This window comes from Arachis hypogaea, chromosome 5 (genome assembly GCF_003086295.3).
Source record: "Arachis hypogaea cultivar Tifrunner chromosome 5, arahy.Tifrunner.gnm2.J5K5, whole genome shotgun sequence".
NCBI classification, from domain to species: Eukaryota; Viridiplantae; Streptophyta; class Magnoliopsida; order Fabales; family Fabaceae; genus Arachis; species Arachis hypogaea.
In genome coordinates, this window is record NC_092040.1 from 11554379 (window position 1) to 11566965 (window position 12587).

Below are 12587 nucleotides of genomic sequence, written 5' to 3' on the forward strand. Positions count from 1 at the left end.
AACCAAATGTTCAACGGACCCAGCCGAATCCAGTTTGACCCGACGGAATTTCATAAAGACAGGTAACCCGGCCGGTTAATTTAACCCGGTCCGGGTCGTTTTTTTTTTCTAATACCTGAAACGGTGTCGTTTCAGACGACCCCTCCCCTTTTCCTTTGGATGAAACCCTGACTGAGAGTCTGAGCGGAACCCCCCTAACCCAGCCAGTCTCTGTGCTCTCTCCGCCTCTCCCCCTCACCCTCACCATCACCTCGTAACTCTCTCGTCTCTCCCCTCACCTCGACAGTCGTCACTCTCAGTCTCTCACGGCCTCACCTCGTCGCTCTCTCAGTCTCTCACCTCGGTCGTCGTCGCGGTCCCGTGCCCCTGCCCTCTCTTCGCCGGCGGCAGAAGCAGACGGAACCGGATCTGGTCCCTTGGGGGGTGGTGGTGGTCGTCTTCTTGCTTCTCACGGTCTCTGTCTCGCACCTGGTCTCGACCTCTCCCTTCCCTGCGCTCTTCGTCGCCGGTAGCAGAGGCAACAGATCCCGGTGGGCTGGTCTTCGTTGTCGTCTTCTTGCTTCGAGCCTTGCCATCAGCTTCTCCCTTGCCATCAGCTTCTCCTTCGCTGTCAGCTTCCTTGGTGCAACCCGATTTGGTGAGTTCCCCTGTTCTTTGTGTTTCAATTTTGTTGCTGCATCACTGCACTTTGATTTTGTTGCCAAAATAATTTGTTGCTGAAAGTGTTGATTGTGTTGCGGAAATTTGTTACTGATTATCATGAACCTTGAATTTGTTGGTGAGTTTCCCCTGTTCCTTCTGCTTCAATTTTCTTGTTTTTTTGTTGCTGCCTGAAAGTTATCATAGTTTAAGTTTTTGTTGCTGCCTGAAAGTTATCATAGTTATCACAGCAGAATTTGTTGCTAGAACTCTAGAAGTAGAATTTGTTGTTAGCTGTAAGTTGAATTTGATGCTGAACATATGATAAATGTGGTTGTTGCTGTAAGTAGAATTTGTTGCTGGATAACTGAGTTGAGTTGAATTTGTTAATGAACCTTGTTGTTAATGCAGTGTTTCTTATGGAAGATATAGATGCAAATCAAAATGAGAAAAATGTTGAACAAGCTCCAAATTTATCCTATAAAGATATAGATGTCGATTTTAATTTTTGAGATCACTTGGACTTGATTTATCGATTGTGTTATCTTTTGCTTGCTTTTGTTTATTTTAATGGAGAAAGTATTTTGTACTAGAAACTAGTTTATTATCTCTTTTTACATCATTAGTTATGTCTAAAAATTAATATTTGATTATTATTATTATGTTTGTTCAGACTTGCATTTTAAGTTTTAATATGTAATTTTAATTTTATTTATATTTTTTTAAATTATGACTGGGTCAATCGGGTGAATTAGTGATCCACCGGTTGAACTAGTGACCCGGCGACCTGGTCGCCGGTTCGGTTCTGATAACTATGTTTTATGATTGTTATTCTTATTGTGTCAAATTAAAATATTATTGCAGTAGTACTAATTAATTTTATATCTATTTTCGTATTAGTTATTTTTAAAATTTGAGACTTTGTTGTTAAAATGTTAGTGAAGACATGTATTTCAAATTTTAATTTTAAGTTTTTGGAGTCACCAAAAAAAAAATTTTTAAGTTTTTGACTATTTTATATTTTTATTTAAATAAGATCGGTTCAATCGGTTCAATTAGTGATCCATTGGTTGAACCTGAGACCCAGTAGCCTGACCGGTTCGATCACCGGGTTGGTTCTAACAACTATGATTTCATCACATTTGGTGTCTTTTCAATGCGAATATTTAAAGCGCATGTTGACAAATGAGGCCAATTCCTATAGCTACAGGAAAGCAAACAAAAGCATCAAGAAGAAGGATATAGTGACACGTGTAGCTCCATTCTGGATTTTAAGGAGATAAAAAAAAGAGTCAAGTCTGATGAATATGTTGAAGCAAGCAGTCGGAAGAATTTGGAAAAGCAGCAGTAGTTATGCTTCAGAAGGAGGAACAAAAATTTTGGCTTGGAGTTATGTTCCTTCATTCTATTTCCACAATACACAAGTAAACTCTCTTCTGCCTATCATAACTCCTTTTTTGTTTTCTTTCTGTGGGAAAATATTTGCTGGAATTTGAATTATTTATTCATTTAGAATAGCAGAAATCGGCTGAGTGACATGAAGTGGCAAACAGAGTTGAGTGGAAGTGCGGCACTGAGAGACAGTGGAACTTGAATTTTTCAAAAATAAGGTGTCAATAACAAAAAGTTTCTAGATTTTCTAAGTTTTGGAGAGTGAAGCTATGGTGTATTGCCTATCATGAAGTTAGAGAGATCTCAGTTGTATAATCAAATAGGAATTTCACATAGTGTTCTCGCATCATTCTTGGCAAATAGAGATACTATCGATAGTGTGAACTCACAAGGGCATGATTAATTGTGGTTAACTCAGTTTGTTTCCATATTGAGGCCACATTTTCCTCGATTATTTCTGTCATTTGTATACTTCATGTAAAGCACTTGTTTCACAAGTTCATTCATTCTACATGCAAGTCTATTTGTCTAGTGACTTTTACACTCTTTATTGCAGAATTGTGCATTTCATCAGGGAGGGTGAACAATATGTAGTATGTGTGTGTGTGTATATATATATATATATATGAATAGTTACCATACCAGTCAGATGATTTGGTTTTAATCATATTCGAAGTTGAAATCAAAACTCAAAAAGACGACATTGGAAATCAATAGCTCTCTGATGAAGATATAGTTCTCAAAATTATGAACTAAGAAAATATATGAAGTAAAAAAAAAAAATCTCATTTCAGTTCACTTGTTTTTTCCCAGGCTCATACAGCACCTAGAAGCTTTTTCGGTGTTGAGGATTTCCTTGATGATGACAACAGCAAACCTTACACTTACCAGAAAGGGAAGAAATCAAAGAATCCACAAAAACATGTATCATTCAAACAAAGAACTGTTGCATACATGGAGCCTTTTACTCTTGATGTGTTCATCTCAAAGCGTTTTGTGTCGGCTTCGCTCACCCATAGAGTGACAAGCAAACAGGTTGCAGTTTCTGGTACCAACTCCAAGGACATAAAAGCTGTTCTTAAATCTCGTTCAGACATACCAGCTTGCATAGCAATTGGAAGGATTTTGGCCGAAAGAGCAAGAGAAGCTGATGTTTACACTGCCTCTTATACTCCAAGGGATAGGGATAAATTTGAAGGGAAAATCAGAGCTGTAGTTCAATCACTTATTGATAATGGGATTGATGTCAAGGTTTATCTTGATTGAGTTATTAACATCTATTTGAGCAAAACTTGCCAACTAAATTATTGAGATTTTAGTTAGCGGTGTAGGCTTGGTTTGATAAAGTTTTTTGAAGAGGTATAAATATTTTTGTGTTTGAAAAATAGAAAAATCACGTGTTTTTGAAAGCATGTAAGAGGAGCTTTTTAAAGTTGTCGGTGTTTATTAAAAGATCTAATATAATTTTATATATTGATAAATCTTTGAATTTTTTTTATTTATGTCTATACGGTTTTTTTAAATTTTAAAAGTTATTTTATCAAATATAACTGTTCCTATTTGTGTTTATTGAAAATTATTTATAATTTTATTTATCAAATATAAATGTTATATAATTTTGAAAAAGTAAAACCCTTATCAAATAAGGGAATAACTTTCTTATGTGCTTTAAGCTTTCATAATATGTCTATATATAATTATTGAGATTATAGTTACTTATCAAAATACTTATCTTAAAATTGAGTTTTATGAATATGAATTTGAATTATATGAATTTATCTCAATTGATGTGATTCATGTTAGGTCAGTAATTTACTGGTAAAATTGAGATTCTCTTAATTTTTCTTTTTTATAAAATGTGATTTTTTATTATACATTCTTTAAATAGGACAAAAAAAATGTAAAAAAATATTAAATAATAAAAGATTACACTTATAAAAAATTTAAAAAAAAATTAAGAGAATTTATTTCTATAAAATTGTGAGGTTGTTAGACATGTAAATGAATTTTAAAAAAAATGAATAATTGCACATTACGGAATTAATTTCACATAGTAATCCATATAACTAGCTTTCATAAAGTTTAAAGCTTTATAATTATGGAAATATTGGTTTATCTAATAATTAACGTCAAGCAGTTATTAATTCAAAATTTTATTGGCAACATAAAGGTGCCAATTCATTTAATTTTTTATATGATGATTTTAGTAAATCTTAATTATGTGCTTGGTTTTGAATTAAGATATTAATTTTTGTACATTGTTAGTCTAAAAGATTTTTATATAGTCATATCAAATAATTCTATTTGTAAAACTTAAAAAAGAAATAAGAATTAAGTCTAACACAACAATAGAAGATATATTTTATTTTTATTCTTTTAAAAGCATATTCATAATAAAAAATATTCACATAAATAATTTACATCTAATAATTTTTTTTTAATAAAGTTGCTATAAAAAATGTGTAAAACTTTATTTATTTAGCTCACAAATGTACAGAAATTTTTTTTTAATAATAAAATTCTATCATTTATATTTTTTTATATAAATATATGTATTGTCTGATTTATTTTTAATATACATTTAGCATGGTTGCTACTTGCTAATTATTGGCTCTCTTTAGTCTTTATGATTAGCACTGATGGTCTTTATGATTGAATCAAATGTGCAAATCAGCAGAAGGACAAGCCAATGAAGCCATGTAGGCTGCTGTAGCCACACCCAGAACACTAGAACACTAGAACACTAGCTTTCTAATATATGTTTTTTTTTAAATACTACTACATATATATATATATATATATATATATATATATATATATATATATATATATATATATATATTATAAAGGTATTTAAATATAATTTGTGTCAACTATCAAATAGTTCTAACAAGTGATTTTCTTATACAAATAAAAAAGAGAACACAATAAAACAAAATTCGTGTAACTTTTTACTCCATAAAAGTAAAACCTCTTATCAACTCAAATATTGAATATTTCAACAACTTTCAATTAGAGACAAGAAACAAAAAACAATTGATTAATATAAGACACAGACTAGAATACTAGATAAAGACAAGAAAGACAAGTTGACAATCACATGCCAGTAGATTGCTAGCACTAGATATGAATCCATAAACATTTTTTAATTTGGAAACACAGATTTCATTCCAGATGGTAAAGAGCAAGTTGGGAAGTCCACATATATTTTGTTTTTCCTTAATTGGGTGGATGAATCACTGTGACCCAGGTAGGAATATCACCCTTTCCCTTCATCTTGGTCAACCAGTTCTAGATATGAACCTACCACAACCACAAGACCATCAATAACACTGAACTCTCACTACTTACTCATCCTAAATCAAGCATCTGCACTGCTTCTCTTTGAGGATCTGAAAGCAATGAATATGGTGCCTGAGAGAGCTAGGCTACACTTAGCCTTAACCTTCCTACAATTTTGTCATGCTGGACATCATATAATAGTGAGAATTGCTCTCAACATGGGTTTAAGCAAGCTAATCTTCCCAGTATATAGAAACATTACCGCCCTCGTTCTTCTGGCTCCTCTTGCTTATTTTTCAGAGAAGTATTTAGTTTAATTAGCATAATACTCAATAGCTTATATGAACTACTGTTGTATTTTCTCTTCTTCAAATGGTCAACTATCTTACTCCCTTTATATTGTTTTCAATCTTTACAAGGAAAGACAGGCCACCCCTAACCGGTTATTATATGATGCAATTTTTCTTACTTGGACTAGTTGGGTAAGATCTCTTTATCTATAAATTGGCAACACATATTTGAGTAGTGTGATTCTAAGATCAAAAACTTCTGATTCTGGCAGAATAACCATAAAAGAAGGATGTTACCTAGTGGGTCTAGATAACACATCGCCCACGTTTGCATCTGCTATGCAAAACTCAGTTCCAGCCTTAACTTTTCTGATGGCTGCAGTACTAAGGCAAGTTACAACCCTTAACCCTCTTAAGCTTGAAAACCTGTGATGAATACTTACAAACATGTTTGTTCAACTAAATATGTAAAGTGCAGATATGAGAGTGTGCACTTGAATAGGCTAGATGGTTTTGCTAAGGTTCTTGGAGTAGTTGCTTCTGTTGGAGGAGCATCAATCATCACTCTTTACAAGGGACCTACCATCTATGCTCCATATTCAACATTGAATCATAAACAATCATTGTCTATGTTGGGGGATGCCACAGGAAAGAACTGGAACTTGGGTTGCATCTGTCTCTTTGGTCACTGCTTATGTTGGTCTGCTTGGATTGTAATGCAAGCATCTGTTCTCAAAAAGTACTCTTCCCCACTCTCGGTTTCTGCCTTTACTTGCTTCTTTGGTATCCTGCAATTTGCAACAATCGCAGCGTTTTTCGAGAGAGATTACAAGGCCTGGCAATTCAATTCTAGTAGTGAAATCTACAGTGTCTTGTATGCGGTTAGTAAATCAAACCTTGTACTCAATCAATATGCCCCTTGCATTACCATTTTCAAGACAACTATTCTTTTTTTTTTTAGCTAATGATCAAAGTTCTTAATTTAACTTTAACTGTTTTTTCATTGGTTTTGTTTGTATTAGGGACTAGTGAGTTCAGGGATAGCAGCAGCAATACAGATATGGGCTATTGCTAAGGGAGGACCAGTGTTTGCTTCAATTTATCTACCTTTACAGACATTAATGGTAGCCTTGATGGCATCCATTCTTTTAGGGGAAGAATTCTTCTTGGGAGGGTCAGTTATTATAATCCAAGCAGATTTTATTTCATGTTGTTTCCTTCAAATGGCAAACCTTGCCTATGGTTTATGCTCTGAAAAATTTTGTCTTTCAATTTTGTGGTGTAGGATTATTGGAGCTTTATTGATTATAACAGGCTTATACCTTGTTGTGTGGGGAAAAAGTGAAGAAACAAAATATGGCAAAGAGGTCATAGCCCCTATGGAGTCCAAGAATCATGGTGAAGGAATTTGTGGCAATGCTTCCATCATCCAACCTTTGATTCTTACCCAAAACACTTAGAATTTTACATGGGAAAGAATATAAATCCACAAGGAAAACTGTAATTGTTTCATTTAGTGAAACCAAATTTTACAATGTGTCTTTCTTACAGTCATAGTATACCATAAATATAATTACCTCTTATTAATAATAATATAATATAACTATTGATATGGATAATGAATTAATAGAATAGAACCCAATATCAGTAACTCAGATGATTGATTCATATATGTTAATTGAACTATATACATGGACTAATGGCAGATGAACTATCTATAGCAACATTTTCCACCAGTTTTTGACATGCAAAAGAAGGGGCGTGTGGCATATATGCTCTCTCTTGTTCATGTTCCCAGTTTTCTACAACGAGTTATCTGTGCAACCCAATTCAATAATTTCTATCAGTGTCAACATTATTAGAGTTAAAATAATCCATCTTTTGGTGCTTAATCCATCATGTTTAAGAGCAATGGTATTGATCAGTCTTAACTCTCATTCACCTAAATTCTTTGTAACACTGCATAGTCTCAGGCTCTGGGATCTCCTAAACATGAGAAAATCTTCCTCAAGAGTCAAGACGATGGTAAACAACAATGTCAATATCGTTGAAGTATATAGCAAAATTGGAAATTTCATTATGTATACCATTTATTATGTACGCAAATAATAATAATAATAATAATAATAATAATAATAATAATAATAATAATAATAATAATAATAATAATAATAATAATAATTCATTTGAATGATAAATATGAATTTTAAAGTACAAGGGGTTTGTTAAGTTTGCTTAAAATTGAAAGTTTAAGTTTTTAAAATAATACATATATTAAAAATAAAAAAAGTCTTTCATTAAAAGCCTTTTACAAATAATAAACACCTTATTTAGACGCACTTTTAGCTACACACAATTTTAAATTGTTTTTAACTTTGTAAAAGAAAATAAAATTGCATTCCCGTACGTGCATTTTAGATTATATTTTGTATTCGGTGAAAATTCATATGCAGTTAATTTTACACAAAATTGATAGATGAGAGATATTAAATAAATTAAATGATTCGACTCAATTTTTATTTAACGGCTCTCATTTATAACTTCACGTTAAGTTTACTGCACCTGAATTTATAATGTAAACATTCTTTTAAGATGTTATTTCTATGATTAATATAAGAAAAATAGAAAATTTTACACAAATAATTATATATTTCTAAAAAATATATTGATCGTCCTATTAGTCAATAATCCATTAATATTAAACTATTTTACATTTAACGGCTCTCATTTATCAATTTCACGTGAAATTTACTGCACCTGAATTTATAATGTAAACATTCTTTTAAGATGTTATTTCTATGATTAATATAAAAAAAATAAAAAATTTTACACAAATAATTATATATTTCTAAAAAATATATTGATCGTCCTATTAGTTAATAATCCATTAATATTGTTACGGTAGGTAACCGAAGATTAATAACGCGGATGGCGTTAGGCGGCCCAAGTGTGTGATGGAGGAGGACTCCGGGCAGGTCCGTGACTCGGAAGGCTCCGTCCGACTTGTGCTCGCGTGTGAATGGGGGGTGGTACCTGCAAAGACACTCTGATGCCTAAGTTAGCAAGAGCGTCTTAGAGAGTATTGGACTTAGAGATACCTGAGGGCGTGTCAGTGTATTTATAGAGATGAGCCAATAACCAGCGTTGGTGTAGTGCCGTATCTTTAGGGTGGTAACCGTCCCTATTATCTTGGGGAGGTTAAGATATGGCTTTATGAGGCGGTTAGAGAGATTTTAGGGGCGGTTACTCATTTGAATGAGTGTTTACCTGCCAGCTAATCTTTCGTCCGACCTCTTCTGATCAAGTCGTGGTTGATACCGACTTCTTATGTGAAGGTCGGTACTTAGCTAGGCTCTAATCCTTTAAATTAGGCCTTTTGATTGGACCTGGGCCTTTGTATTGGGTCAGGGTATGAACAAATATTAAACTACTTTATACATATAAAAAGAAAAAGATATCGTTAAAAAATAAAAAATAAAAAAATTATCTTAAAAAAAAAAGAAAAAGAAAAGAAGCATGAAGAGAAGAGAAAAGGAGTTTGACGTTGATTACGGTTTACACAGTTATGGCTGAAGGTGAGAAGATAGAGAGGAAGCAAACTCTGAGATTGTAGGAAGCTGCACACTGCACACTTACACTCCTTCCTTTCAATCTCAATTCTCAGGTTATTCATTTCTCATTTGATCCGATCTCTCTCTTATCTCTTTCTGCTTCAACTAGGGTTTGTAATTCCATCATGGATCGCACACATTATTTAGATGCAACCAAATTCGATCTAATGGTTTCAAATTCCATATCCATATACGCTTACATGGTATAGCATACTTAGCGCGCTACATCAACATTCTCGTTGTTTCAAGTAGCCAAATCCTTTTATCCTAGAAGCTTTATTTTCTTGTTAATTTGATTTCTGCCTCTGTTCAGAAAAAAATTTATATGGTTGTTTAGAAAATTGAATTAGGTACGTTTGGAATGCCCATTTCATGTATGAAAGTATCTTAGCTTTGGGATTAGAAAAAAAGGTGATTGCTTACTCTTCTGCAAAGGGAATAACTGAATTACATCATTGATTCGCTTAATTCATGCAAATATTTATACCAACTTACTTATTGTTTCGCTTGATTATAAATTCAGACTTCAGAAAATTCAAATCATGTGTAAAACCTACTTATATTGTTGTTTATAGGCAACTCAGTAATTTTCTCCCAATTCTGCAATGGAAGCAGAGTTGGATCCTGAGCAGCAGCAGCATATGATGCATGGAAGTTTTCCCCAAACTATGCAAATTGACCCTAGAAGGGCTCGGTTCCCATGCTCCATCGTGTGGTCACCGCTTCCTGTGATATCGTGGTTCATCCCTTGCATCGGTCACATTGGCATCTGCAGAGAGGATGGGGTCATTTTGGATTTTGCAGGGCCTAATTATGTGTGTGTGGACAATTTCGCATTTGGATCTGCCACTCGATATTTTCAAATAAGCAGAGATAAGGTATATGCTATTCTTTGTCTTTCTTTTTGGGAAGACTGCACAGTGCACAGCAATGGTTTATTTCACCCTTAGTAAATGCATATTTGCTGAAAAGAAAGTCCATTGTTGCTGTAGGCAGGACAAATAGAGAGATGGGAAGGCATGTTTGGATTTCAATTTGAAGTTCTAAAACCATAGTTCAGGCAAGAGTTTTCAAATGAGGAGTATTCACCCAAATTATGCTTTGAAACCATTCAAACAGAAAATCAATGCTAAAATCAATACACGATGTACCATGAAACTTTGCTTCTTTGCGAGATGACTCCAAGTAAATTGCTTTTTGTGCTTTTGGTTTCACACACCATGTTGGGATTTACACTAGAGGGACCCTTTTGACTGATAAGATTCTATAATGAACTATGAAATTATTAATCCGTCCAACTTGTTTAGGCAGTTGTTTCCTTCTCCTGTTTTGTTTCTCTAATTTTGTTTATAATAACTGCCAACAGTGTTCCATCCCTCTATGCCAATCTCCAGAGAGTGGTGAGGAAGACTACTTGCAGGGTGAAAATGGAGGAGGAAGAGAATTGAGGACTTGGGATGATGCTTTGCTGAAGAGCACACAAGAATTCCAACATCGATCTTACAGTCTCTTTACGTGCAACTGCCACTCGTTTGTTGCCAATAATCTAAATAGGTTGGGCTTCTTGTCTCGTGGATGGAATGTGGTGACCCTTGCAATTTTCATTCTGTTCAGGGGACGTTGGGTCAGCACAGCATCTATGCTGAGATCTGTCTTACCATTTATTTTTGTATTTTCTATTGGAGTCATTTTGGGGGGCTTCACCTTCCTAAAATATTGGTTCCTATTCACTTCTGCACTCATTGGTTGGTTCATTATTGGTACATACTGTTTCAAGAATCTGATTCAGTTGTAGTAGGTGTTTACATTGTCTGGAACCTGTTCCACTTTGTATGAAACTGTAGTGCATTCCGAGTTTGTGATACATAGCAATATAGCATCTAATATCTATATATCATTTAGATGACACTCGTTGGTGTTGTTGTCAAGACATGTTGATTGAATAGGACTCCTTATGTTTGCAATGTCAAGTTGGTAGTATGTGCTGTTAAGGGGCGTGTAGCAGTTTCATGTTCCTTTGTTGACGATTTGATTGAAAATTGAGCAAGATATTATGGATTTCAAAAAATTTTTTGTTTAAAGTTTGTGTGTCAATTGTCAAACTAGAGCAGGGGAAAATACTTTTCAGAATATACTAATATCCCTTTTGAACATTGTTAATTTGTTATTGAGGAAGTGATATTCCCTTGTAAAATTGAGAAATGAAAACTCATAAAAGGATGGCCAAAATTAAAGCTCAAATTATTCTCTAACATCATTCACTGAATGGGTATATAATATGGGCCTGATGCGAATGTAGCTGAAATCGTATGTCCCTCGTCGTTTTTTTTCTTATATTCTATGGTATTTTCTGGCTTGGTAAGATAGATTAATTCGTCAAAAATCTAAACTTTATTCAAAATTTTTTGGACTAATAAATTGTTTTATGCGTAGAATAAGTTTAATTCGTAAAAAATCTAAACTTTATTCAAAGTTTTGTTTTGGACTAATAAATTGTTTTATGGGCAGAATAAAATTAAGCGACATTTGTTTAAGCAGATGAGTGAGTTGACGACTCGTCCAATCTAAGTTGGTTTAAATAAATTAATTATTTGACTAACTCAAATTAGTTTGTTGAGTTTGCTCTTGTTGACAGCCAGCGTCAAGAGATTCCGTGGGCCATTTGCGGTTTACCTCCAATGCGTGTTTTCGTTGGTGAGGCCCAATAAGCAATAGCCAATTTTGGCGTTTTCATCACATGACGAGACCTGACGTCCTTAACTCCTTCTGATTATGCGCTAAGCAATGAGCTTTGAGTCGCTTCGGAAATCAAATCAAACTCCTTAATCTATTCAAAAGCAAAGTCAACAAAATCGACATTGAATAAACGGTTTAATTAATTAAAAAAAACAATTTAAATAATAAATATTTATATTAAAAATAATTTATAAATAAATTATTTTATATTTAAATTTTTAATTTTATTAAAAAAATTTTTATACATATTTTAAATTTTTTTTAAAAAACTAAAATTTAATTTCAAAAATTTAATTTCAAAATTCATATTCGATATTAATATTATTATTTTTTATAAGTGAAAAATTTTAAAAAATAATTTATAAAACTTTTCAAAGGCATCAAAGTGATATTAACAATGAGACTCGCTACTTCAGGCAGAATCTGATCCTTCCAATTCCAGAAAGTAATAAAATACTAGTAAATAGAAGAATCTTCCAAACCGAGAAAATTTGAGCAAAATTCAAAAGCCTTTCGCCGCGAGATAAACAAAAAATCATTTGATGTTGACTTGAATTCAGTGCGTTATGGGTGATTTTGTTTTGTAGTTAGCTGCACGGCGAGAAAGCAGCTTATTATTATTATTATTATTATTATT

General features: G+C 33.2%; 3 protein-coding genes across 6 annotated transcripts; all 3 read left to right on the forward strand.

The window, feature by feature from the left end:
- Positions 1–82: 82 nt before the first annotated feature.
- On the forward strand, positions 83–3335 carry LOC112800763 (uncharacterized). Of its 2 annotated transcripts, none has more exons than XM_025843152.3 (3): positions 83–637; positions 1844–2063; positions 2845–3335. In XM_025843152.3, exons 2-3 carry the CDS (start codon positions 1941–1943, stop codon positions 3295–3297), a joined length of 576 nt encoding a protein of 191 aa, XP_025698937.1. In that variant the 5' UTR covers positions 83–637; positions 1844–1940; the 3' UTR covers positions 3298–3335. The 2 variants fall into 2 exon arrangements, with proteins under 2 accessions (XP_025698937.1, XP_025698938.1); XM_025843153.2 differs by having other exon boundaries at positions 123–637; positions 1812–2063.
- Positions 3336–5108: 1773 nt separating this feature from the next.
- LOC112800764 (protein WALLS ARE THIN 1) lies at positions 5109–7138 on the forward strand. Of its 2 annotated transcripts, none has more exons than XM_025843155.3 (6): positions 5109–5617; positions 5733–5795; positions 5876–5992; positions 6082–6484; positions 6626–6777; positions 6889–7138. In XM_025843155.3, exons 1-6 carry the CDS (start codon positions 5433–5435, stop codon positions 7061–7063), a joined length of 1095 nt encoding a protein of 364 aa, XP_025698940.1. In that variant the 5' UTR covers positions 5109–5432; the 3' UTR covers positions 7064–7138. The 2 variants fall into 2 exon arrangements, with proteins under 2 accessions (XP_025698940.1, XP_072092424.1); XM_072236323.1 differs by having other exon boundaries at positions 5738–5795.
- Positions 7139–9073: 1935 nt separating this feature from the next.
- LOC112800766 (protein RTE1-HOMOLOG) lies at positions 9074–11142 on the forward strand. 2 transcript variants are annotated; one of them, XM_025843156.3, is made up of 3 exons: positions 9074–9267; positions 9790–10092; positions 10581–11142. In XM_025843156.3, exons 2-3 carry the CDS (start codon positions 9820–9822, stop codon positions 11007–11009), a joined length of 702 nt encoding a protein of 233 aa, XP_025698941.1. In that variant the 5' UTR covers positions 9074–9267; positions 9790–9819; the 3' UTR covers positions 11010–11142. The 2 variants fall into 2 exon arrangements, with proteins under 2 accessions (XP_025698941.1, XP_025698942.1); XM_025843157.2 differs by having other exon boundaries at positions 9130–9267; positions 9830–10092.
- The last annotated feature ends 1445 nt before the right edge of the window (positions 11143–12587 follow it).

Bases quoted from the DNA above. Each gene is read 5' to 3' on its own strand.
- LOC112800763 (XM_025843152.3), top strand. From the start codon at position 1,941: ATGAATATGTTGAAGCAAGCAGTCGGAAGAATTTGGAAAAGCAGCAGT. The intron at 2,064-2,844 runs GTAAACTCTCTT...GTTTTTTCCCAG, and splicing joins TCTATTTCCACAATACACAA to GCTCATACAGCACCTAGAAG.
- LOC112800764 (XM_025843155.3), top strand. From the start codon at position 5,433: ATGAATATGGTGCCTGAGAGAGCTAGGCTACACTTAGCCTTAACCTTC. The intron at 5,993-6,081 runs GCAAGTTACAAC...TGTAAAGTGCAG, and splicing joins CTGATGGCTGCAGTACTAAG to ATATGAGAGTGTGCACTTGA. The intron at 6,485-6,625 runs GTTAGTAAATCA...TGTTTGTATTAG, and splicing joins TCTACAGTGTCTTGTATGCG to GGACTAGTGAGTTCAGGGAT.
- LOC112800766 (XM_025843156.3), top strand. From the start codon at position 9,820: ATGGAAGCAGAGTTGGATCCTGAGCAGCAGCAGCATATGATGCATGGA. The intron at 10,093-10,580 runs GTATATGCTATT...AACTGCCAACAG, and splicing joins TTCAAATAAGCAGAGATAAG to TGTTCCATCCCTCTATGCCA.